At 39.8% G+C, this 22,193-nt stretch overlaps 2 protein-coding genes across 2 annotated transcripts; one reads left to right on the top strand and one right to left on the bottom strand.

Moving 5' to 3' along the window:
* Positions 1–784: 784 nt before the first annotated feature.
* SNW1 (SNW domain containing 1) lies at positions 785–17,863 on the top strand. Its single transcript, XM_026057211.1, has 14 exons — positions 785–890; positions 1,842–1,995; positions 4,454–4,615; positions 9,615–9,710; positions 9,803–9,909; positions 10,735–10,839; positions 10,933–11,002; positions 11,678–11,743; positions 13,054–13,170; positions 13,505–13,646; positions 14,618–14,714; positions 15,695–15,812; positions 16,814–16,977; positions 17,056–17,863. The coding sequence occupies exons 1-14, from the start codon at positions 877–879 to the stop codon at positions 17,258–17,260; spliced, it is 1,617 nt and encodes a 538-aa protein (XP_025912996.1). The 5' UTR covers positions 785–876; the 3' UTR covers positions 17,261–17,863.
* On the bottom strand, positions 17,795–22,167 carry SLIRP (SRA stem-loop interacting RNA binding protein). The gene is made up of 4 exons (XM_026057214.1): positions 22,032–22,167; positions 21,767–21,825; positions 19,843–19,950; positions 17,795–17,923 (listed from the first exon to the last, which is right to left on the bottom strand). The coding sequence occupies exons 1-4, from the start codon at positions 22,123–22,125 to the stop codon at positions 17,864–17,866; spliced, it is 321 nt and encodes a 106-aa protein (XP_025912999.1). The 5' UTR covers positions 22,126–22,167; the 3' UTR covers positions 17,795–17,863.
* Between the last annotated feature and the right edge of the window lie 26 nt (positions 22,168–22,193).

The raw sequence follows: 22,193 nt of genomic DNA, 5'->3' as shown, positions 1-22,193 counted from the left end.
TCTCCATCCCTTTTCTCTCATGTCCTACTCAGTGATGTCTAAGGACCAGATAGCAGATTAAGAAATTTTATTGCAAGCCCTTTGCACTATATTTTCTGCCTTTTACTAGGACACCTTGTCCTTCAGCTGGATGAACCATTAAGTTAATGAACTTGTTGGAAACCATTTTTATATACAAGATGTCTGAAAAGGGGGCTTTTGTACTGGGCTTTACCCCGCCCCCTTTTTTTTTGCAATTTCAAGTAAGAGTACTTTATCAAACTTGYCGAAGCAGCTTTTCTGGGATTGTGCCATTGCTGTTGCGTCCATCTCTTCTCATTTTGCAGAGACCAGCAATGCCTTGGGGAGTATCAAAGGGGGAAAGATGTGCACTATGAGAGCCATCGGTGATTGAGGTTGGGGGATTTCATCAGAGTGGGGCTGTCAGGTAGTAGATTTGTGCCCGGTGCCACACCCCAAGGTGGCTGTAGCATTTAATGACCCACACCAAGCCCAGCAGTGGCCTAGAGACCAGCCCGCACAGATGGAGATCCTTCCACCATCCTGCACCCCGTGAGCTGGCCCTGAAGAAGACAAAGGCCCTCAGGGAAAGACCGTTCAGCCCGAACGCACAGCCACTCCCTCACAGCCTTGGCGCGACCGACGCCATGGCAGCAGCACGCCCCAGCACGCTTCCGCGCTGCCGGGGGACTACATCTCCCAGGAAGCACTGCGGAAAGCACGCATGCGCACGGAGGCGGGGAACCCGCCCCGCCTCCGCTTGCGGAGTTCTGAGACTACAAGTCCCAGCCCCCAATTGTGTTGCGCGGCGCATGCGCAGGTGCGCTCCYCCCCCCCCCCCAGGCTGGGCTTGGAGAAGACGACGAAGGCGGCAAGATGGCGCTCACCAGGTGTGTCTGGCTGGTTTGGTTTGCCCGGGTTGGGGGGCTGCTCCTCCCCGCCTGCTGCGGCTTTCCGGCCGCTCTGCGGGCCTCCAGCCGCCGCAGAGGGCCGCGCGCTGCCGGGCCGCGGACTCCTGTGGCGCCAGGCCCACCGGCCGGTGAGGAGGCCGGGCCGCGGTGGGTCGGGCGCCGCCGCTCCGTGGGGACGGCGAGGGCCGGGCCGGGCCGGGCACGGGGGAGCCGCCGGGACCTGCCCTGCACTGGCCGGAGGGGGCGTTGGGCACTGCGGGCACGGCCTTGTGTGCGAGGGGGCTCCTCTTTCGCGTGCGTCTGCGGGAAGAAGCCCCCCGCCCCGGCTGGAGGTGATCGGATCCGTGCGATTTTTGTGGGGATATTCTTACCGTTGGTGAGAACGAGAAGTCTTTGTTACGAGTTGCTGTGTCTCTCTGACCAACTTCAGGAGTGCAGCTTTGGGACTCAAGTTCTTGACTTTGGCTGGCAGGGGTCTAGTGCCAATGGAGAAGGTTGTTGATAGATCTCTTCGTGGATGTTTGTTTTGAGAGAAGTAAAGGGGGAGTCGCTGAAGCTAGGGATATGTTTTCTTTTATCTGACTGATAGTAGTGGAAAAAGTACATAGTGGTCTGTGACTCTCCTGTTAGAGAATGGTCATTGACACATTTCTGTTCCAACAAGATGTGAATATAGGTGAATTTAACATTAGATTTTATAGAAATCCTCCACAACGCTGACAGAGCACAAATTGCCTTTGGCCCTTTAAACTTGGAAGTTACTGCACTCTGCTTCATGAGCACAACGCTCAGGCTTCGTAAACCTGTATTGATTAATGATAGAGAAGAAGAATAATCTAATCAGAGACTCAAGTGTAGGTTGACTCTTGTTGAGAGAAATTCTCAAAATTAACTGTCTCTTTTTATTTGGTGGTATCTGTGAATGTGCAGTTTTCTACCAGCTCCAACGCAGCTGTCTCAGGACCAGCTAGAACTAGAAGAAAGGGCAAGAGCTCAAAGATCAAGGCAGACTGCTCTCGTGTCATCACGAAGAGAACCTCCTCCATATGGTTACCGGAAAGGATGGATACCACGAATGCTAGAGGTAAGTGTTTAAATTCACACTGTAGTAGTGTGTCTCTGTTCATGAAAAAAAAGTGTGGTTTTGGTGTAGATCTGGAGATCTTGAATGTAGCGTAAAGAACTGCATGAAGCCTTACCACATGGAGAACTTCTGTCAAAGCTGATGGATATGTTCTTGGGTTGGTGGAAATTGTTGTAATTCATTGTGTTACTTAAAAAGTTTTATGGTAAGCAGTATATTGTACAGTCTCTTCCTTTTAGAAATATTTATGCAGTAATGTGGAAATAGTTCTATGGCCCTGTCARTTTATAATCTCTGAATGCAAAGATTCTCCAGGAAAGACATCTGTATTTTACCTTCATCATTATTTGTTAAATACATGGCCTGGATTAGAGCTGGAATAAGTAAACAGATATATGTAAGAGACACCTTATGGTAACAAAAGGTAGCTGTAGCGTGGAGGGAGAAAGTCTTGTTGGACTTGAGAGGAAAACTTTAAAATTTGCCATTGTTAAAGTATGTTACTGGCAAAAGGGTCTTGGGCAGTAATCTTGGATGGTAATTAGCTGTGATCCTGGCCTGTTTAGCATAATTTCAACTAGAAGAGTTGAAAATTTGAAGAAAAAATGCAAGTGACTCTGATTACAAAAATCTTTTGGTACGATTTCTCATTGGTACAATTTCTCATTGCAGATTTGAAAAAAAAGTTGCAGATTTGAAATGGTACTTAACATAATGTCTGAGACCTGTTATGATCAGTCATAAGCTAGTGTTCTTGGGACAAAGGATGCTCTTCAGGTTTTGATACAGTATTTTATGATCCTCCATTGTTCGCAAATGCCATCATTTTATGACCTAACAACCGCCTTACTCTCATACTTATGTTTGAATCCCATATTTTTAAAGATGGATCCAATACGGTACCTTGGTGATCCATTAGTGCTAAAAAAGGTGACTTCAAATAGTTCCAATGCTCCTCTAAAATAAACATTCTTCTGTAGGCTCATTTAATAATGTTTATGATGTTAAGAGCTATATTCACTTAAATTTTCTCCCGGCACTAACTCTTTAGTTACTAAAGTTAGTGTATTATTCTCTCCATGTGTTAGCTAAGAACTTCTTAAAAAGTTAGATCAACGTTTTCAATCAGTTTCCACCATTGCTGGGCCACAAAATGCTACAAGTTTTGAAAAGGCTGTTAAGGACTTCCCTGTCCACCTACATAAATGCAAATTTTTCAAGGGTAGTAAATGTTTCTGAAGCATAACCTTGGTCCAGTGATCCCAGGATGGCATTATTGAAAATACCTTTTCTTAAAAGATCTAGAGTTCTGCAAAAAGTTCTGAGGAATGACTAACCTTTGTTCCAGGTAATATTTTAACATTGATTCTATAACTAACTGTTGAATGTGGGACATCAGGTGGAAGACCTTCAATAACTGGGCCTGTATTTCAGTGAGCACTTTAAGCTAGCATGAGTGTGCTGCTGTGGAAGGAACTGTTCTGGCCACTTGCTCTGATCTCAGTTCACTCTGTGTTGCACTAGGAAAACTATTTGGTGATATGGTGGAGAATCAACCTATTGAAGATGGAACCATTCTTTTTCATTGATCTGATTCACTGTCAAGCTCTACAAAAGCTATGCCATTGCAGCAGAAAGAGGAGGAGATGCTGGTGCTGCTTAAGCAAATGCTTCCTCTGAAGAATCTGAAGAACTGCATTTGGAACTATAGCCTGAAATTATTTTAGGAAGAGTACCAGCTCCCTGTGTCTCTTCAGTGTTACTGAATCAGGATGATCTGCTTTCTTTTTTTTCCTTCATTAAATCCTTTTACAGCAACATGTTGAACAAAAGGGGAAGCAAACCCTTTTGAAAGTATTGGGGTAATGGGTGCTTTCCCAGTTTTCAATGTATTAGCATGTCAAAGTAAGGAAATCTGATAGCTTGTCATTTGTCCCATTTTAAAGCTGTGATACAGGCTTGGAAAGGAATGCAAAGCTTTTAAAATTTTTTCTTCAATTTATTATTGTTTGAAAGGCAACAAATAACCTGCAGAGATTTTCGTTAAAAAAATCACACTCTTTAGTACTTCCACAGTTGCCTTATTGTAGCAGATAAATTCTTGAAATTCTAATTACTTAAGTCACATACGAATTGACTATTTGATCATGTCTGTAACACTGTAGTGTCTCCACATTCTAATCAATGATATGGGGTCTTACTTTGTGCAAGGAATAGTTCTAGATGCTTTCCTGCAAGGTACCTTGTCCATGCATTTCAGTGTCTTTTATTTTAAGAAGTTTCAACAGCTATAATAATAAAGTGGCTAGAGCATTCTGGCAATGATTGATTTTTGTTTGTTTGTTTTTGTTAGAACCAATTAACCCTTTTGTTCTATTTCCCAGTGGAAAAAAAACAGGCAAATCTTATACCGTCTTCTTTTTTCTTGCTGTCATTCACAATGTTTTCCTTTGTGTAGGATTTTGGAGATGGGGGTGCTTTCCCGGAAATTCATGTGGCCCAATATCCATTGGATATGGGCCGAAAGAAGAAAATGTCCAATGCTCTGGCAGTTCAAGTGGATGCAGAAGGGAAAATAAAATACGATGCAATAGCTCGACAAGGACAATCAAAGGACAAGGTAATATTCCTTCAAATGTGTAGACTGGGAATGTATACAGGGGAAACTTCATATATACACTCTGTGCATACTTAAACTCATTGGTTTGGCATTAGACTACTGGACTGTCTCCTTGAGGTGCAGTCCTATTTTCTTATAAGTTTAAGAGCTGAAAAATATCAGAGAGATATGAACACTTGGACATGGAGAATAAGATGAACTAGGACTCAGTTGCTGTGTTTGTGTGATCTTCTCTATTTTGTAATTAAAAGGTAAGATAACAGTGATGAAAGTCTCTACACAAAACTTTCTTGATAGTTTATTAGCCTTCCTTAGCCTTCCAATGAAGGCAAGAAACTGAAAGCAGGCTTGGTCACAGAGTGCCTCATTTTGGTGTGGCAAAGGCGGGGTGGGGGAAGCACACAAAATACAATTTAACTTCCAGAATAATACATATTCTGCCTTATTAATATAATGTTTGACGCTTCTGTCTGTTTTCAAAAATTTTGGGGGGGGGTGTCCTCTTTTTTTTTATTATTATTATTATTATTTTTTAATTGCAGCRGGAAGTATTGCCAGTGTTTATACTCCAAAATGCCTCTGTTAAGCTTAGTTCAAAACTGTGGCAAAACTTCCATTGAGCTTAATGGGAGCAAGCTTTGATTTCCTGTATACAGTAGCCCTTCCAAAGAAGAGAAGATGACATTTTAATCTTGTGGAGCCCTAAGTAGTACTGAGGAGAATCTGAAAAGAGAATTAAATACAAAGGATGTTTTAGGTGAAGTATATAGGTAATTACTTTCAATATAACAGTTCAATTTCTCCTGCTTTACTATAGGATGCCTTGGGAAGCTTATGGGTATGTAACATGCCTCATGCCTTAGTGCAAATGAGGATGCAGAGAAAGCTTTCTAAAGAGTAAAACGAGGTGAACTTTGCCTCTCAAACCAAAAATAGGGTGAGCATTCTAAGAGTGTCTGGAGAATTTTTCTTGTTTCCTTGTTTTAACAGACAAGATCAGTGGTGTGGGTTTTTTTTTTGTTTAACTGATCCTAGTTTCCGAAGGCATAGAAAGTTAATGCCAACAGGATTTTATATTTAACTAATACTCAGTTGAGTGTCAAGTAGGTGTCACATCTTGTATATCCGCATCCTGTGGATCTTAAATTACTGCAGTATCTTTGAAAAAGAGTTTAAATCGATCAGACTCCAAGCTGTCATGGGGATAGAGAGTAATCTGACAAAACAGACACAATAGTAGTGGCTGTATTTTTGAGAGGACTGTCACTAGAGTTTGATCAATACTTTATGTAGTATCTTTAATATTTTAACATCTTCCCCTTGGCAAACAATTCATTACACTTATAAAATTTTGTGATTATACTTGATACTAAATAGAAATTTGACACACCCCAAAGGATTAAAAAAAAAAAAGATTTGTAGCAGAAAAGTAAACATGAAATAACATACTAATTATGGGAAGCTTTAGATCTAATAAGAAACAAAAAAATCAGTATAGCTAAATTTTTACAGCTTTATCAAAACACTTCTTCACAGGTGGAATCAACTTCAACTTTCAAATAATGGAAATGTTTAGATTTGAACATCAGGATCTATGTATATTGAAAAAGACCTAGAAATGATGGTAGACCTCAAGAAAAAATTACTAATCTTCTGAAGTTATTTAGTAGCTCAGAAATTGCTCTGCCTTACTTGGCTCATAGTTGGGAAAATGCTTCAAAGAACAGGTTTTTGCGGCACTTTCTGGAGTCCCAAGCAAAACTTGGAAGAAGAGCTTGAAAAGTAGTTTAAAAAAGCTGAGGAAGGTTATAATGAGGTTAAACTAAAGCTGTTAACATTTGTCATATTTGATTCATGAATATCTATGTCAGCATTCATTAACTTATCCATGTGGCATCCTGTAAAGAAGCAATAATAATATTCTTATTTTGTGACTGCCTATCAGTATGGAACAGATGAGTGGCTTTTCTAAAAGCTCTGTATTCTGGATCAAGTTGATTCTGATCGGATCCAGTTGGATGTAAATGCTGAGACTAAAGATTAAGTATCATGATTCAAGGAGGAGTAAAACTGAGGGAAAATTAGATATTTGAAACAACTTAAGTGGAAGTAGCAGAAATATTATGGCTTGATTTGTCTTTCAGGAGACCTGAGAGAGTATTAGTAAATGTGCCCTAGGGAGCAGTTCTTCAGTGATCTGTGTTGAGTTCGATAGATACAACTTGTGATAGTACAGCATAAATAGGATTACGTGCAGAAGTTCCAGCTTGATGAGAGCTACATTTTATACTTCTTCACTCTCTATCGAGTTAAGAGAAACAGATATTTAGCAGGCTACTGGCAAACAGATAGTGTTTCTCATACTATTCCATGAGCTAATGTTTGGTCTGAGTTAAGAAACAAACTTTGCTTTTGCTCCAGTTTCTGGATTCTTTTGAAGCTCAATTTAGTATTCTGCCTTCTTGTAGATGCAGCAATTCCATCACCCAGACCCTATATCTAAGTGGCTTGTCAGCAGCTTTCACTGTTGCAGTGTCTCTTACATCTGTTCCCTTATGCATTTAAAAAATAGTTGCTTTGGAGAATTTTCCTCGAAAAATGCTGATATAATTGAGATAGTGTGACAAACCTTCTGTTTGGAGCTAGCAGAAAGTCTGCTAGATGTGATATGGTGGGTAAAGATGAATCTGTATGTGTGACTTTGTGGATGCATAGATGAAGTTCCATGTAGCTCTAGGTGAAAGACTTCCATCACTGGCTGTATGGTTAGCTGTTGTGCTGCTATGGAGTTTCCCAATACTGTCTCTACTCATGTGACTAATAGCCAGGCTAAAATAACACTTGGAGCATCAATAATTGAGATGTTTTGGGGAGACTGATGCTTAGTTTCCTTATTAGGAAAATAAGGAGACATAATTTCTTATTATGTCTTTACAGGGACAGAAAAGGGAGTGAAATTGAGGAGTGGTACTATTAGGCCTATAACTTTTTTATGGCAAGGATGATAAAGATTTTCTGTGCAAGAGTCATCTTGTTGGTCCAACACTGTGGCTTAGGTGCTAGTAGAGAAAAAGGAACCACAAATCTAATGTGCAGTTTTCTCTCAAGATAGTGAATTAAACTGAAACATTCACGAGAGATAGTAGTTGCATTGTTTAAGGAACTTATATGACAGCAATGGGCCTGGCTAAGAGAACATGAATATAACTGAAATGATTGAAAGTATTCATTACTCATAATGTATTTAACTTCTCGGAAGAGCTTGGTTTGAGAGCTTGTCAGCAATTCTATCTGTGTTATGTTTGCCGGACTTCCAACCAATTAATTGTAGTGACTTCTAAAATGCTATGTACTTCAGATGAAGAAACCATTCTGTTTTCTGTAAAAACAGAAAATTAGAAAGGAAGGCATTTATTCTGCAGTGCTTAGTAATAGCTTCTTAATTTACACATCGGATTGATAAGCACTGGATGTACAGAATAAAATACAATGAGGGGAGGGATTTCAGTGTTAAAAAGTAAGCAATTTTTGTCAAGACACTTCTTCCTATCAAGATTCTTGATCTAAAATCCTACCATGAGCTAAAGTATCTTATGCAGCTAGTTAGATAAGAATATTCTCTTTCTGATGGCATGCTGGCATACAGTTTTCTAATTGCTGCCCGTGAAGGTTGCCTCTGCCAGAGAAGGAATCATCTGGTTGTACCAAAAATTGAAGATTTGATTTGTGGCTAGACTTCAGATTCTGCTTTTCAGTAGCAATCAAAATGAAATACCTGAAACACAGGCTGATGGTTTGCTTTTAAATTTCATAGATGAAAAAGGGTAGTGAATGGGCATGCTAAAATATCAAACAGTCCTAATCTCTTTATCTTAGATTAATAAAATGTCTGAAGATTACTGTTAAAATAAGATAAATATCTAGAAAAGTAACAGTGCAGTATCTTTCATCTGACTCTCTGTATTGCTTCAAAAAAGGACTCCAATTAGAACATGCAAGTGTATCAAGTTTTTGATGGAGACAAGAATTTTGGTATTTTCAGTCTAATCTCATCTATGTTCCTGATCCATGTTGCTGATGCTTCCCATATGTGTGCAATATTTGGGGGGTTTAATTAGTTCATGTAGTTCATTTATATCCCAGACATCTCTCAGAGAGGATAGAATATACTGTAGTTTTGAAAGAATCTCTTAGCACCCTTCCTCCATCCCCCTCCCCCCCCCTTTTTTTTCCTCTGGGGATAATCTGAGCTCTTTTAGCATACTTGTTTTTTCTTGCAGCAAGATTCTTGGGACTTGGAGTTAATTACCTTAGAGGAACACTATTCCTCAGATGTCCATCATTCAACTTTTCAGATGCTGGAATATTATCGATATTAAAGGATTAGAAATGTTAGGAGTGAAGGATAAGAAGCAGTAAATGGCTCTTGTGTGCCAAATTAGTATTGAGCCTATTCTGAGGTCAGTTTCATAGTTGGACATAGTTTACTCCACTTGAAATAATAATTATAATGACTTTTAACCCTTTGATGTGAAACATTAATGAAATACCATAGAATATTTTCCCTATAAAGTTAACTAGTACTGTTCTTTGCTTATATTTAAAATTGGGGTTTAAAGCTAGTGAAAACTAGCTGCTAAGTAATCCTTGAAAACAGAAGTATAAATGTGGGTTTTCTGTATGTCTTGGGGAGCCCAAGAAAGGAAGAGTGTAGGAATGGGAAGCAGGAAATGGTGGTGTCTAATCCCAGCTCTGACAGTGATTTACTTAATATTTAGTCATATTGCTTCTTTACTTTGATTATTCCATTTGTAAAATGGGGTCCAGACTATTTTACTATTCTATGAAAGTCATTTAAAAATGTATAATTGCAGTGCATTTAGAGTTGTATACAAGTGCTAATTAGTACCTAAAGTATAATCTAGGCCTGAAACATTTCCTTTGGAATACTTCTATTTATTCCTATTCTTCAGCACTAATAAAATATAATGTATTTCAGGTTATTTACAGCAAATACACAGATCTTGTGCCAAAAGAGGTTATGAATGTCGATGATCCTGAACTGCAAAGACCTGATGAGGAAGCAATTAGAGAGGTATTGTATACATTGATGTGCCTAGTTATTTGAGGTACACTGTATGTCTTGCATATTTGATGAGATACACACTGTGATATTTTTGTCTTCAGATCACAGAGAAGACAAGAGCAGCCTTGGAAAAATCGGTATCTCAAAAAGTTGCAGCAGCCATGCCAGTTCGAGCAGCTGACAAACTAGCTCCTGCACAGTACATTCGGTATGTAGTGCTGGTTTGTATATAAGATGCTGTTATATATAAAATTAAATAAAACAAAAACATTCCTTGACTTCCTGAGAATAAGGCTCTTTCTCTTAAATTCTGTTCTTCTGGAAGTAGTATGAAACCAGGTTATGTATTTTGAATTAATCTACTAATGACAACCTAGTTTGAAGTGTGTTGAGGATGTCTTAACATATCAATAGTTGTGAAACATTGAGGGGTTATTGTTTTTCAGCAACAAAGTATTGGTTTGTCAGGGAGCACAAGGAATCTTGCTGCCCTGGGAGCAGCCTCTTTACTGGGAGTTTCTCCCCAAAACAAACCATGTAACAAGATTCTTCCCTTAAATAAAAATGAGCAATTGGAAAGAATTTGGAATTATTAGGAGGCTGGTACATATTTATAATAATTCTCTGCTGCAACCACAGAAGAATTCCACAGCAGAGTTAAACTTGGCCTGAGATGAATTCTGAGTATGTGAAGAGGTTCTTAATATCCCATAAGTGGTCCCCAGAGATTCATAAACATAGGGAAAGAGTATTGTGACATGCTTAGTGTCTCTCTATTAGTTTGTTCTTTCTCCTACTTTGGAATCTAGGTTAATACAGGAGAATGTAGCCCTGGGAAGATGCATTCTTTCTGGTGTAGTTGATCCTCTGTGTTAGTTCAGTATCCTCTGTGCAGTCACCTGCTCCTGGCTTCTACAGTGGAAGAGTCTTAAACTGGTGTGAATAGTTGAATAGTGAATTGAGTGAAAGCTGAGGTGGGAAAGGAATGTCTGGCTGTGTGCAGAGAACTGAATGTTTTGACCATTTTATTCAGGTACACGCCATCTCAGCAAGGTGTGGCTTTCAACTCTGGAGCAAAACAGAGAGTTATTCGGATGGTAGAAATGCAGAAGGACCCCATGGAGCCTCCAAGATTCAAGTAACTATTCAAAACTTCTTCATGGCAAATAGAAGATTCTGAAGTGCATTTCCATACAAAGTGCTGATCGTGTTTGCTTTTTTAATTGTTCAGAATTAACAAGAAAATTCCACGTGGACCCCCTTCTCCTCCAGCTCCAGTAATGCACTCTCCCAGTAGAAAGGTATGAAAAACAGTAGCTGTTCTCAGGTTTGACTTCTAGGTGGGTTCCCAAATTCCACTTTGATCTATCTCATCTCCACGCATCATCATCTTCTTGTTCTTTTGATGTGATACTAAGTGATGAACTTGGTGCTTGCTGCAGTCTTTTGTGCTTGGGCAGGTCTGAGAGTCCCCCCCCCCCCCATATAATTCATCAAAGGTTAAGTACAATTCTCATACATTTTATGCAGGTCTGCATTTCTGGAGCTGTCCATGTCTTGGATGAGTTGGCTGAGGCTCTAGCCTTGGTTCACTCATGCTGCTTGTAGACAACACTAGAGAGCTTGTTTGTATTTTAAAGGTTATCTTCCCTCTGGGAGATGAGTGTAGTGGTTCATAAGTTTCCCACAGCCTGAACAACTATTAAATGTTCAAATGTGAACAAGCTTGCTGTTAAGTTGTGTTCTGTGATGATAGTTCAAAAAGGGGGTGGCTGAATAGCTGTGTCATGAGTTGTGTTAGCAAAGGTACAGTACACAAATGAACATCTCACTGCTAAGAAGGATTGGGGTTTTTGTAGCAGTGTCCTGAACTTTGTACTCTAATTAGTCTCAATAGTTTCATAGCTGCCTGTGATAAAACCATGTTTCTTTTTGCTATAAATCTAAAGATGACTTTTTTTCCTCTCTCAAATCAGATGACTGTGAAAGAGCAGCAAGAGTGGAAAATTCCCCCGTGCATTTCAAACTGGAAAAATGCAAAGGTAATTAAGTTGTCATAAATTCACCCTCTTAAAATTGCAGCCTGCTGTGAGACCTCTATGAATGATCTACAGCCTGAATAACACTGGTTTTAAACCCCTAGAGTTCAGTAAACTGACTGCTTCCAGCATGGATAACACACAATTGTACAGCTCGGTTTTTCTCTTCCCTACATATTAGGGTTGTCAAATTGACAGGAGTATAGATCTGAGAGAGAATATATTACTTCATGGCAGAGATTATATATTTTGAGAGAAGAAACAGCATTAGATAAAATCCCCATAATAGTGTGGTATGTGGAGCCTGAAACCAAATCCTCTGGTGCTCACAAAGTAAAGCCATCTAAACTGAAAAAGGGAAAGGTAATTTTTAGAGAGCAAAGTGTTGTGGGTTTTGGGGGGTTTTTTTGTTTTTTTGATACTGCAGTCTGAATCTCCAGAAAGTTCTGAAAGTTCTTCTTTTTGCATTCTTGCACTAATTAATTTTCATCACTTGTTAGCTTAGCTATTTTTATTTCTTGTAAGAGCAGGTATGTGCTGTCCCTTTGGTTTTATCAGTAGGTGGTGGTGGGGGTGGTTATTTTATTTTAATGTTCAGAGAGAAGGGAAAATTTATAATATGCTGCAATGACTGGTCTAATCGTTCTTCTCAAACTTACCAAACTCTTGTTTTGAGGCAGCCTCTCCAAACGGAGGAAGGAAAAGCTGCATGTTAGGATATTATTTTTTTCTGCCCCAACACAGCTGCGTAACTGGGACTGACACTAATTAGTAGATCAAATTTTAGGTTACAGATGCTAAAACCAAAGCAAACTTTTTGTAGAGCTCTCTGTAAAGAATCTTATGTCTTCTATAAATACTTTTTTGCTTTCAAAAGCTGAAGCCTAAATTGGTATTTAGTGTCTCTTGCTTTTGCTGACAGCCTTGCCCCTTATTTTCTCATTTTGGATCATCTAACCTTTCGATAGGTATAAAAACAGTTCAGGGAAGTTAAATTATAAGCACAAATGGTAAAAGTGCTTAGAGACTAGGAAAGCTGTTGTCTGTAGTTTTTTAACACAAAGCAAAGAGTGGAGCTTATTGATCAAAAAGTATCATTCTCAGTTTATTAAGATGCCATTTGAAGGGAAAATATAATCCTGATGAGAGGAAAAAAAAACAAAGAGAAGCTAGTATTGTCTAGTACAAATTTGGAATACATGTAAAGCAGTTCCATTGAGGCATATTAGTGATGGGCCAAGTTTTGTGGATTTTTTTGTTTTATTACACAGTGCTTGTTTCTGTGATTAACTGTCTATCTGTTTCAACTCCAGGGTTACACCATTCCATTAGACAAGCGCCTGGCTGCAGATGGCAGAGGACTGCAGACAGTTCACATTAATGAAAACTTTGCCAAGCTAGCTGAAGCTCTCTATATTGCTGACAGAAAGGTCAGGTGATTGTTTAAACTGGTTTGTTCCACCTTATTCGTATGTTCATTTCCTTGGGAAAATCAACTGTGAATAGGTTGTAGCTCTTTAGTTTGTCTGGCTGCTAGGCTAACATAAGGTTACATCCCCAAGATTTTTGAATCAGTGGTTCAGCCTGGATTAACCTATTGGAGTTCATGGCTTTTGTTTCTCAGCTCTAATTGCTGTGGTTGTCAGGCTTTGAACTTTTGTCTCTACGACTTGATTCCTGCTCTGCATACTGGGCAACTCCCAAGACCCAAGCATTCCAGCTGCTAGCTTTGTATTGTTTTAACTAGGGGTCTTATGTATGCAGGCTCGTGAGGCTGTGGAGATGCGTGCTCAGGTAGAGAGGAAGATGGCTCAGAAAGAAAAGGAGAAACATGAAGAGAAGCTCCGAGAAATGGCCCAGAAAGCCAGAGAGAGGAGAGCAGGGATCAAAACCCATGTTGAAAAAGGTACATTTCTTTGTTACTAAGATGCTGTGGTAGTTTTTGTTTTTGTTTTTTTTAACCTCTCTAAAGTGTAGGTTGGGAGAAGTAACCTGAGAACTTATAATAGCTAAATATCGACTGTAATTTCTAAGCATGACATCCACTCTTCATGTCTTTACTTGATCAACCAGTGAATTAGCATAGTTAATGGGGGTCTAGGATCTGAATTTGAACCCAGTAGCTATATGTCAGTGTATATATGTAAAGGAGGATGTTCAGAAATTGAGATGTCATCGGATCAGTATAACTAACAGCTTTCATGGACCATTCTAACCTAAWTTTTTTTTTTTAAGAAAGGATTGTTCCAGATAAAGAGCAACTTTATGTTTACATGAGGACAAGAAGCAGTGGAACAGGTTGCCCAGAGAGGTTGGCAGTCTCTATCGTTGCAGGTTTTCAAGACCTGAGTGGGCAAAGCCCTGAGCAACCTGATCTGAATTCAGCATCACTCCTGTTTTGAGCAGGAGTTGGGACTAGAGACCTCCTGAGGTCTCTTCCAACTGGGGTGATTCTGTGATACTGAGTCACAGAATGTTCTTGGCAGCACACAGAGATGCCTATGTGCTTGAATGATGTTTTTATATTAGCACGTATTAAAAGGAATAAATATTGTACGATATGATCTGTGGGTGTTTTCACGTTTTACTTCCTAGATGAACAAGTACTCTAAGTTCTTGAAAGCTAAGAAAACATAGTTTTGGATATGTCTACCTCAGCTATCTTGTCAAAGACAGTTAATTGTTTGCAGTGTAAGAAAGACATGGTTTTCCTTATGTTCTGTTCAGTTTGCATAAAATGTAGTAATTTAAATAGTGTTAAGGGTCACTTCTCTTCTGTAAATGAATACTGAATTGAATCACTGTGCCAGTGACTGTGGCATACTTAATTCAAATTTCAAATATTTGTATATAATGAGTAATCTCATATTTGTACAGAGGATGGAGAAGCTAGAGAGAGAGATGAAATCAGACATGACCGGCGCAAAGAGAGACAGCATGACAGGAATCTTTCCAGGGCAGCCCCTGACAAAAGGTGAGTCGCAAAAGAAAACTGCTTTATTCCTGTACTGGCACTGGCTTCCCCATTAGATAAACTTGCATAGAGTTTTTTCTTTTTGCTTGATGCAAGTGCCTGAATTATACCTGGTGCAGATACTCAGTTGTATGAAGTACCTTTGATAAGGGTTAAAAGCTCTAGTACTGTTGCTGGTTATGTGCAGAAAATATTTGGATTTGCAATTTTAAGACTTAAAGAATGTATAAAAGGTATTTGACTCTTTAGTTGCTAGGAAGGTATGAGGCCAGCATACTAGCACTTAATTGTGTAATCTCTCTCTCTCTTTTTTTTTTTCTGAGAATTTGAGCTTTGAATATCTTCAGCCAAAAATGTCTGACCAAAGAAACTTAGGATTCTCCATATGTATGGAGGAGTGGTGTTTTGKTTTTTTTGTTTTTTAATCAGAACTTCAGTATATTCAGATTTAATTAACATGTTGACAGTGAAGGTTAAAACTTGGATCCTATAACTTCAGTGAGACTGGGATATCATTAGTGGTTTTGTTTATTCAACCTATTCATTTGAATTGAGCTTAGATTTATAAGCGTAGGCTGAAGTATCTCGTTTGTTCAAGCCAATGAGATTTCTGAGCACAAATGGTTTCTGGAGGCTTAAAATCTCTAATATCTTAAAATTAGATTGCTCAGCCTTCCTAGAATATAATTACACTGGTTCTTGCAAAAAATAAATATGACATTTTAGACCAAGTCAGCTTGATGTAAATTGCAGATAGTGGAAAGCAAATTTAAATGTCATGCCCAGCTGAACATAACTTTCCCAAATGTTTCCCTTGCCAGGAGACGAATTTTAAATGTTACATAGTAAGGAAGGGCAAAAGTCAAGCTCTGGTTCCCAAGGGAAATTGTTAGTAACTAATACAGCATCAGGTTGCAGTTGAGCATGTAACCAAATATGGTTTATCTGACTGACTTAATAAAATTTAATTTTTAATGCAGGTCGAAGTTGCAGAGAAATGAGAACAGAGATATCAGTGAAGTTATTGCGCTAGGGGTACCCAACCCCAGGCCGTCCAATGAAGTCCAATATGACCAGAGGCTGTTCAGCCAGAGTAAGGTAAAAAATACCTTTTTGCAGCTGTGTAGCTTTCTAAGAGAAGGACATGCAAGCAGCTCATCTTTCCTTTGTGGTTATGGCTAAAGAAGTGGAGGGACCCTCTTTTCATGAATGGTGTGGATGAGCTCTGAAAGGAGACTCAGCATAACTACTGTTAATCTCCTTTATGGCATAGCTATTGCAACAAAAATTGGATAATCTGAATATGTAACTGGATTAAAAGGGTTTTGAGGGTGGGGGGAGGGAGGGGAAGAAAGCTATTTTGCCTTCAGTCTGGAGTGACTCCATCTTCTTCTGTATAAATACACTGAATAAGGAAATCTGCTATGAGAGAGAAGCAAGTAAATACTTGCCATTCCCATTATTGTCTATTTGTATCTTTTAAGATGGATTTTTAACAGCAACATTTATTTTCTGTTTATTTTGTATTATTCAGAGAGAGAATAGATTAGGCTTCAAAAAGTCCCTGAATAATTCTGCAGTTTGTCAATCGGTCTTCCCAATTTTTCATGTCTCCAATGAAAGATTTGCAGAGAGAGGGGAAAGCTGATGTATCAGAAGAGAACAAGCAGGCATTTCTTCTGCTTTCACAGATTGCATAAGCTTCTGTGTGATTTGGATCAGTCGGCTTAAATCATGTTTTCCAGAAGTTCCAACAAATATGCATTTTTCCTATCATTTTCACTTGCTATTGTGGACAGCTGTACTTGCAAGGTGGACTGAAGTGATCCATTATTCTGAAATGCAAATGGCCTGTAATTCTTCCTGTTGCTTTCTGGAAGAGAAGTGTCCCTGACTGAGGCTTGTAATGATTGGACTTAAGCCCAGACCCAAAACCATACATATATCCTAATTAAGTGCTTGAACTCATCTGAAATCGATAGTAAATCATCTTTATGAATCTGGATCACACTACAAGTGTATCTTGATGTTGAAGTAAATTAGCTGAAGTTTTGCAGACTAACTTGTATTACACTGTTGTTCATCTTTCTCCTTCACAGGGTATGGACAGTGGCTTTGCTGGAGGAGAGGATGAAATTTATAATGTTTACGACCAGCCTTGGAGAAGTGGCAAAGATATGGCCCAGAACATCTACAGACCAAGCAAAAATGTGGATAAGGACATGTATGGTGATGATTTAGAGGCACGAATAAAGACTAATAGGTAAGAAAATTATTAAAGAATACTCTCATCCAGCACTCTGAAATGCCAAGCAACTGAGTATCATCTCTTCTCCTGCAGATTTGTTCCTGACAAAGAGTTTTCTAACTCAGATCGTAACACCAGAGGGAGGGGTAGAGATGGACCAGTTCAGTTTGAGGAGGATCCGTTTGGTCTGGACAAGTTTCTGGAAGAAGCTAAACAACATGGTGGTTCCAAACGGCCATCTGATAGCAGCCGCCCTAAAGAACACGAGCATGAGGGCAAAAAGAGGAGGAAGGAGTAAGTGCCTCCTCTTCTTGAGGAGCAAGGAAATGGACTACAAGCTTGGACTTCATGCAAAAGGCATTTTTATTATCACAGTTGTGCGTAGGGGGATGGCAGCGTAAAGAAGCAGTTCACAACTGTGCTGTGTGGATAGATATATATATATATATATATATATATATATATATATACACACACACACACAGTAATTCTTCTACATAGGACAGCTACCCATGGAAAGTGGAGGAATGGAGACCACTGAAACATTTCACAGGGGAATTATTCTTTAGCAAGTGCTCTGACTTTGCTAATTCTCTGTAGCCCAGCATCTCAGGGTAAGAATGTAAGCCCTTCCTCCAGCTTTAGGTTTTGCAGATAGCTAAAGCTTTTACTGCATATGTTAAACTCCCCTGCTGTACATAATTACCCTGTCTTATGCTGTAATAGGGATGCTAGAGATCTTATGATTTCAGTGTTTCTTTAGTGTGACCATAGTTTATTTGAACCAGGAGGGGAAACAGCTGGATTCTGTTTTAAATGAAATACTCATTCATAGTTTCTCAGTGATCTTTATTTTAGTTTCTTTACATTTAGTGAAATAAAGCCTCCTTCCACTGCTGGCTCACTTTGACTCTTTCTTTGGCTGAATGCGTCTTCTACCTCGCTGCTGTCTGAGGGAGAGCTGAAAGAGATGAAAGTTAATCAGGTTAGTTAGGCAGGAAGGTTTGATTTTTTTCATTTCTATCCTCTAAAACAGTCTTATGGAAGGCAGATGGGTCTATAACCTGTTCAGTTTAATGAGCCATAACCACAAATGCTAAGATCCTGACAGGCAGTTTGGATATGATTTGCACAGCAATGGCTAGTTGTGTCAGCAAGATGCATCTTAAAAGCTTCTTGGAATTTCAAGTGGAACTAATAGAAGGTAACTATCTAAGGCTAGCCTAGAATAAAATGGGAGAAGTGCTAATACATTTTGCTCCTAGAGCAACTCATTTTTTTCAAGAAATGAAGAAGGCTAACTGCTGCTTGCCTTCTGCTTTTTATTTCACTATACAGAATCCTCTTAGCTCTTGCATCTCTCTTGTTAAAGGATGCTCCTTGACCCCCAGGCAGATAAGTGAATGTAGCTATTTTACAACTACAAGAATAAAAACCAGCAAAGTAACTTCCAGCAATCTTGAGAAAGTCATCTACACCAATCTTACTACTTATTTTGAAAACCGCATATAGATAACATCCTATGTTATTTTCAGCTCAATTTACTAGGTCTTAGCCTATTGCCTGGCCTCTCAGTTTTATGATTAAATTTAGCATGCAGCTGCTTCATTTCTGCTTCTAATTAGCTGCACTACAGTTGTTGTAACCCACAGGTCAACTCTTCTTAGGAAGATGTGCTGAAGTAACTACAACCACTGAAGATTTCTATAGTACTATGAACTGTGTCAAGGTTTATCACAATCAAGGTACTGCAGACATCCCTGAAGTCTCTTGCCAATTCATTTTAATGTTAATATCATAGTGTTTGAAATGTGGAACCTGCTTATTGGAGAGATATTAAGTATTTGCAAAGAAGAGTATTCAAAGAAAATAATTGCTCGTGTCCATTGCCGCAAGCTGCTGCTTGTTCAAGGTTCTTTCCAAATTACTAGGTCTGAAGCATGTAGTAAGTCTAACTCTTGTAAAGGCAAGGTGTGTAAGTCTATAAATAAAATTGCCATAGTAACTCACCCCCATTTAGTGACCATACTAGAGCAATTTGTTAATGGTTTTGACAGGAGACCTGTTAACTTATTAATAGCTTTCAGCAGTCAACCTCAAATATAGCACTATCCTTTTATCCTTCTTGTTATCTGTCTTAACACTACTATGTACCAAGTGTTTGGAAGGCAGTGGCTGTTCTGATTAAAAAAACAACTTTGCTCTCCAATCGCTGCAATGAAGCTGAACAATAGAGTTTTGGTTCTAAAGACCAGCCAACATGCTGTCAACGTGACAGACTACTTTGTATGTGTAGGAGACCAAAGATTTTTAAACTGGTGCTGTATGCCATCTTTTGATACAATATACTAATGCACTGAGATTTCCAAGTAGTGTCCTATTTTTTCTTTACTGGTGTTTAAAATGTTACAGACAGTGTCCTTCTAAGTAAAAAAGCTACACTAAAGCTAACTTAAAAGCTATCCTGAACACATGAAAGCAGACAGTTCTGTTCTTGAACTTTTAAGAAATGATAGCTCTGTCACCAACTATCTGTTTTCACTACAGCTTAAAGGTTAAGTTTAAATTCCTTGTCTTCCCTTTTTTCCTCCCAATGTACATAGAAGATGTTGGAGTCCACCTGCAGAAACCTGTCTGAGAAATAGTACCTAGCTGCACAACAGTTCCTGAACAGTTTTGCCACATTCATGTTCTTTTAGCTTAGCATCATAGGGTTTTGAGCTCTGGATATGTTGCGTAGCCAAGGCAGTCAAGCTGGGAGTGGGGGATAAACAAAAGTGTTATAAAAGACTACACTAAAAGCACACTAAGTGGCAAAGTGATTAACCTCATTTGAAACTAGTAGGGCAGAGTTATTAATGGAATTAACATGTCTATTACCTTGGCACCCTCAAGTATGTGGGAGTCCTTCTGAAACACATTTCGAACATCTTCTGGAGTCGAGAATTTAATCCAGCAATAGCGTTTGTGAAAGCCTGTGTCTCTGTCCTAATTATCAATTTAGAAAAAATAGTTCAGTTGCTGTAGAATGGATTCACATAGGCTGTTATAATTTCATATAGATATTCAAYGCAAGGATTCAGGAATTATCAGAAAAAACAACACCTGCTTTTTCAGAAGCCTATTTCACACTTTTCAAGATATTTATTCTTACTGACAACATGAGGTGGCCTAACAAAGGCTGTTTTGCACCCCTTTCTCTCAATTTGAGTCCAGCAATCATACAAATTTAATACCTTAAGGTACATTTGAAGACTGGAGAAACACATGGGTGGCTGTTTCAAACTGCAGGCATTATCTACTATTAAGCCAGTCACAACAGAACTGACATTTAAATGGCTGCCTGATTTGAAAATAAGCCCGCCCAAGTACTTGAAAAGGATTCAGCAAGATAAAGCAGCTGTTTAAAATACTAAGAAAGCAAGCTGCAATTCTAGTTGACAAGCACAAACTGCACTGAAAGGGGAAAAATTATTTTTAAAAATAATTTGCCAGTCAAAGAGAGAGCTGTCAGTAAATGGGAGAACAATGCAAAAGAGCCAGGTCTACCAGACTGCTTATTATCCCAAGCTGTACAGATGAGACCACAACAGCCCTGCCACTGAATTCACTGAACTTCAGGCATGATTAGCAGTGTTTCCACATACTGCTGAAGCTTAAACTACAAGGTACTGTAGTCACACAGCTCTGTTTCAGTATCCCAGTGAGATCTTAATCCGGGTGTCTTAGGCCACAGGCAGATATTTGTAACAGAAACAACTCTGTCACTTTTAAGGATTAATGCTCCCAAAGCAGTCATTAAAACAAAACATAAGTGTGTGCAGCAGTTTAGCTCTAATTGATGATGAAGGCAGGTTTACAGTAAGCTGCCAGCCTCAGCAATGAATAACACAGTGCTTCAGACACAAGAGACAGACCACAGCAGACAGGAACCTCCTGAATATGTCCTGAACTTCAGTTTTCAAAAATAACCAGATTGTCTCAACCTATTTTTCTACATTTCCAAACTAGTCTTGAACTGATACTGAATCCAATTTAATTGAAGTTCACCACATGTTGAGCCTAATTTAACTGAAGATTACTTAATGTGGAGAAATATAGGCAGGCAGGAGAACAGCTGCTCCGTCAGCAGTTACCCATAATCTGTAACAGAGTAGAAGGGGAACACTTATTTTTTGACTGTCTCTAAGAAACTGCACTAGAAACTAGCAGCCTTAATTAACATGCTGATAATGTGGATAACTTAAACAGCTAGGAGGCAACAGCTAACAGCTCTGGAGCATCCTAAAGTGGATGTGGTTTCTGTGAGGCCTTTCACTCTGTATGGGATGTGAACCCACATCAATAAAATGCAAGAACCTCTCCATTAGGCCAGCGAGACTGGATATATAAAGGTTTTATCGTTTGTCACAAGTAAAATAACACCACAGTAGGGAATCTCAAAACACGTTTAGGTTAATAATTCAGAAGTGGCAGTGACAACAGAATCTGAGAGAATTTGCTTTTTAAAAGTTTTCCAAAACCAATGGGATCATTAAAATAGGACCACAACTCGCAGGCACCAAAAAGCACCCAGTGAGAAAGGGAGTTAAAGAGTTGAGAACTCAGCAATTTTGACTTGACTACAAGCAGAGATTTCCAAAAAGCGATCGCTACAGAAATATCGAAAATGCTTTATGACACACTCTTAAATACTGATCTCTTCACTCCTGCTGGGAAACCGGACAGCCCCAGCTAGCTGCTCTTTCCTATTTTGCGGATAAAACGCTAACATTGGTCTGGAGCGAGAGAAGCGGGTACTCACAAACGGCAGCTGGCACCTCTGTACAGACCCAAACTGAGAGAAATACTCCTTGAGCTCCTCTGGGGAGGGGAAAAGCACACCTGGTTACACGGCCCCGCGGCGCGGCGGCTCCCCGCCACGCTCCGCTCCCGCCGCCGCCGCCGCCCAGCGCCGCGACAGCCACAGCGACCGCGACCGGCCCAGGCCCCGCGCGGGCCCCTCCCGGCCGCAGGGACCGCAGCAGCCCCGCGCGCCGGGGGGAAAGGGTGGGGGGACCCGGACTCACTGCTCGACACCGTCCAGGGGACCTCAGCCACGAAGATGTCAAAGAGCTTCCCAGAGCGCCTGCTAGCCGTCCGCACCGCGCCGGCCGCCGCCATTTTGGGAGCTGAGGCGGGAGCTCCCTGCGGCCCCGCCCCTCCGCGGCCCTCCGCGCCGGGCCCGCGGC

This window comes from Apteryx rowi, unplaced genomic scaffold, assembly GCF_003343035.1.
Source record: "Apteryx rowi isolate R43461 unplaced genomic scaffold, aptRow1 scaffold_137, whole genome shotgun sequence".
Taxonomy (NCBI): Eukaryota; Metazoa; Chordata; class Aves; order Apterygiformes; family Apterygidae; genus Apteryx; species Apteryx rowi.
This window is presented reverse-complemented; position numbering and strand designations above follow the sequence as displayed.

Excerpts from the sequence above, each read along its gene's own strand:
- SLIRP (XM_026057214.1), bottom strand. The coding sequence starts at position 22,125 with ATGGCGGCGGCCGGCGCGGTGCGGACGGCTAGCAGGCGCTCTGGGAAG. Across the intron at positions 21,826-22,031 it reads CCCCTGGACGGTGTCGAGCA|AGGAGCTCAAGGAGTATTTC; the intron begins GTGAGTCCGGGT and ends TCCCCTCCCCAG. Across the intron at positions 17,924-19,842 it reads ACATACTTGAGGGTGCCAAG|CTCTCCCTCAGACAGCAGCG; the intron begins GTAATAGACATG and ends CATCTCTTTCAG.
- SNW1 (XM_026057211.1), top strand. Across the intron at positions 9,711-9,802 it reads ATGAGGAAGCAATTAGAGAG|ATCACAGAGAAGACAAGAGC; the intron begins GTATTGTATACA and ends TTTTGTCTTCAG. Across the intron at positions 10,840-10,932 it reads ATGGAGCCTCCAAGATTCAA|AATTAACAAGAAAATTCCAC; the intron begins GTAACTATTCAA and ends TTAATTGTTCAG.